The sequence below is a fragment of the Pinus tabuliformis genome, chromosome 7, assembly GCF_031772625.1.
Source record: "Pinus tabuliformis cultivar Carrire ecotype Pingquan chromosome 7, CPIR1, whole genome shotgun sequence".
Classification (NCBI taxonomy): domain Eukaryota; kingdom Viridiplantae; phylum Streptophyta; class Pinopsida; order Pinales; family Pinaceae; genus Pinus; species Pinus tabuliformis.
This window is the reverse complement of record NC_142293.1, coordinates 1,574,749,341-1,574,753,202: the sequence shown is the minus strand read 5'-3', so window position 1 is coordinate 1,574,753,202 and position 3,862 is coordinate 1,574,749,341. Positions and strand designations below refer to the sequence as shown.

Here is a 3,862-nt window from a genome sequence, read left to right as displayed (position 1 = left end):
TGGTGGTCATGAAAGAATGGAGCGTAAATGTATTGCAGTGGATCAGACATAGGCGAATTCTCTGAGCGACTTCTCTTGAACATATCGGCGACACTGACATGATGGATTGGTAGCGTTCACCCCAAATATGGATGGTTTGATGGACCAATGGTGATATGACCAGTGAACGGAACAACCCAACCCGACTCGAATGCGGAGTGAAAGTGTCATGTTCAAGAGCGACTTGCTACCAATAAAGCTTCTTCAAGTTTTCTTCCCAATTTTCCCCAGTCATTGCTGACCAGTACCTCTTTATTTTTGTCAAGCTTGAGGAGGATAACATATGCTTGTTCTATAATTTTCCCTTCGGGCAAACCCATCGCTATGTTTTAACGAGCCTAGCGATAGTGAAACTTGTTCTTGTCTATATGGGAAATTTTGTTGCTATTCGGTTTTAACGAGTTTAACGACAAAGATAACTCAGTCCTTTTCAATTTTAGAGAGTCTGAAACGGGACGTAAGAAAACTCCAATAATCCTTTTTCATCATATAATCCCTTGAGTTGGAAAAAGTATAAAATAATACAAAAGGGATGAATTTTCGGTAATTTTAACTAGCCGAACAAAACAAGCACTCTATCTTTTTGTGTAATAATCCCTCAGGTCCAAAAACATTAAAATCTATAGGAGGGATAGCACTTCCGGTCACTTTAACGAGCTGGAGAGGCCAATTTCTCTGTAATCTTTTCATATTTTACGAGTCAGATGAAAAGAGCTTAAAGGAGACTCGTTTTTCGAGGAACGAGTGATAAATTCGGGTAGCACCTAATTCCAGGTAAGGTTTATGTTGGACACCTAATCCTTAATGGGTTAGTGTGGAAGCTGAATAGACAAAGCAGTCCAAGAGACCTTGGGATGTGAAACCCAACGGTCACAACAATGTACTATAAATGTATATCAGTTGTTAATAAAATGGTAATGTCATGATTTATCTTTCATATTTCTCTCACTGCCCATGTGTGTTTAACATGGTATCAGAGCAGGCGTATTCCTACCCTGCATAATTAATTTGAGCCATTTGTTTTATGGCCTCTTTGTGCAGTTTATTTCTGCCATAAACTTCATGAATATTTTCTCAGCTAAATTTTAGCTGCAACCTGTTATTTCTCCAGTGCCATTTTTGGCTTTCCTCTGCTTTGTAACTCCCGATTCTACCTATGTTCTACCTTGCATACAAAAAAAATCTACTCTGCTCTCCATTCAAAAGCGTTGTCCATATAATACGCTGGCCATTTAAAAGCGCTGCCCATGTAAACGTTGTGGTGTCAGTTGCCTGACATTTTCTCTCAAGCCTACCTGTACAGTTGACTGCTACGCTGCTGGATACCTGCATTCAACCATTGACTGCGCCCGTTCATAATTGTCCTCCTTGCGCTCATTGTTGGCATGTTTTTGGGTGTAACGTCTTTCTAGTTTACAGAAGAAGAGCATTTGGTATTCCTTATTATGCGCTTGTCCTGTCCATAGGGATCCTGATGCTCCACTAAAATTTGTTGTCTAACAAAAGCCATTATATTTGTTCCGCATTATTTGTTCTCTGCAGTGCACTGACCATTATTTGCATCTGAATAATTTGGAAGTGTGCGTTGAAGGGAAAGGAGATCGAATTCCAGCTCCTTTTATCATGGAGATTGCGGACTTCAAAGGTTAGTGGCCTTTGGCTTTATAATACATTTTCGTTTCTGAAACCCAAGCCTAATATACCAGAGGCATTTTTACTGCCATGGGAAGATGGATATGCGTGGGGTATTTACGCTGGCCTTCGCCTCTTCCACGGTAAAATTGTACTATCTGAATTAATTATACGCCTTAAAAACGGCTTTTCTGGGAATAATTTTCAAAGTATTGTCGAGCTGAAACGGGTTCATCTCTGGATCCGTTTGTTAAATGGATTTCTAAAGCCAAAATGATGGTTAGATGTTTTCTGGATACGATTTGGAGTCTATAGTACAAGCATCAATGCAAAGTTTCTCTTCGGTTTTCTATATTTTGTGGAAATTTTGAGTAATTAAGCCAGAAACTTTGTCTGTGTTTTGCCCCGTGGAACGAGGTGTGGTTGTTATTTTGCATAGTGAAGCCGTTTTCAAAGATGGCCAGAAAGTTCCGCGCAAAGTCATATTGCAGGGAGAATCAGGAAGATAATCTTTGTCTGGAATAAGCTTACAAGAGATACTACCAAACTTTGAATTCCCACAGTCACATCTAAATCGCCTTCTCGTCCACAACTGTACCACTTCATGGCCTTCGTGACAAGTTAAAGAGCAGGCTGTACATACGCCAGCATTGACTGGGGGGACACATGTCAGTGCGGTTTTGCTGAAGATGTATCAACAAAGACTGTCTTTCATTGACATTTCAAAACGGAAGAAAGGCCCGCACCTTGGACAAACCCTCTCTGGCACCGACCCTGTCATACTCCTCCAAGATATTCTCCAAATCCTCGTCTGATTTAACAGATACCAAGGCATCCAGATCCTCGCAAGGCAGCTGGCATTTCAGCAGCACGGCGGACCCGAAAACATTCGACAGCTTGGCAATCAGATCTGCGAAACAGATGCTTCTGCTGGCAGCAACGACCCTGGTGTGTCCCCCAGCGTAACGGAGCTTGCCATCGCCGGGGCGGGGAAGAATCCTTCCACCATATCTGCACAGGAACTTAACACGATTCGAACTGCAGCTCTCATCAGATTTCACAGAAAATTGATCGTCATATTCTTCTGTTATAGTCGTCTGTTCCTCCATTCTGCAAGGCATAATTTATAAAATGAAAAAGTAAAGACTGAGAGAGCAATAAAGAAAATGCTCGGATTGAAGATAAGCCCAAGCTCTGTGCGGCCAGCCCGCTATTTAACGACTCACCTTCAGAGGCTCAGAGCAGTGAAGCGTGAGCGGTGTAGCTACCGGAAAATTTGTAAGATGAAATGGAATTACAGGAGTTCAAACTCAACGGAGGACCAGGTATTCTAGATTCACTCAGGCAATAATTTCATTATCTTCCAAAACTGTTTATTGCTTTTGTTGGGAAGCCGAGCGATATATATCTATATATATAGATATATATATATATATATATATATATATATATATATATATATATATATATATATATATATATATATATATATATATATATTGCATGTGTGTTGAGCTTGGATATATATATATATATATATATATCCTCGATACCACTGGGCATTTGATATGGGTTTTCTCCTTTCCCATGATGAACAACTCTAATTAATAGCAGACTTTGGAGTAGAGAAGTCATCACTTTATTCTTCGTGTTGTACACATTTATGTCACTCTTAACCTCACTGTTTCTATACTATATACATGTAGAAGAGGGTGTTTATTATAAGGAAATATTCACAAAATGCATCCTTCGCTTACAAAATACAGATAGAAGCTTACAGTTTTGAGCATTCAACAAACAAAAATAGGCTATAGTTATCGTAGTTATAGTCCATTTGGTTTGAAAACTTGCAAATTCTCATTTAATCAACCAGTTTTGTGTAAATTATAGCGCAAGGTATTATAGTTGGAGAAAATGGCTAGATTTGATGATGTATTAGAGTTACTGAATACACTAATACACTCCACTATTGGTGGGATGGTAAATGTCAGCAAAGACACTCTTTGTGACATTCAGACCTGCCTGCATGATGCACAAGAAAAAATTGATTTTTTGCAACTAGAATCTCAATTCCAGCAAGATGAGCTTCAACAGATTTGTCATTCCAAATTGTTTTCTGCTCAAAACAATATGTTGTTCAAGGTTAAAACAAACACCCATCAACAACCAACAAGTGGTGAAATTAGTAATA

At 39.2% G+C, this 3,862-nt stretch overlaps 1 protein-coding gene across 1 annotated transcript; it reads right to left on the bottom strand.

Moving 5' to 3' along the window:
* Positions 1-2,393: 2,393 nt before the first annotated feature.
* LOC149254084 (RAF-like serine/threonine-protein kinase 20) lies at positions 2,394-2,835 on the bottom strand. The gene has a single exon (XM_089454676.1). It carries the CDS (start codon positions 2,790-2,792, stop codon positions 2,394-2,396), a length of 399 nt encoding a protein of 132 aa, XP_089310802.1. The 5' UTR covers positions 2,793-2,835.
* Positions 2,836-3,862: the final 1,027 nt, after the last annotated feature.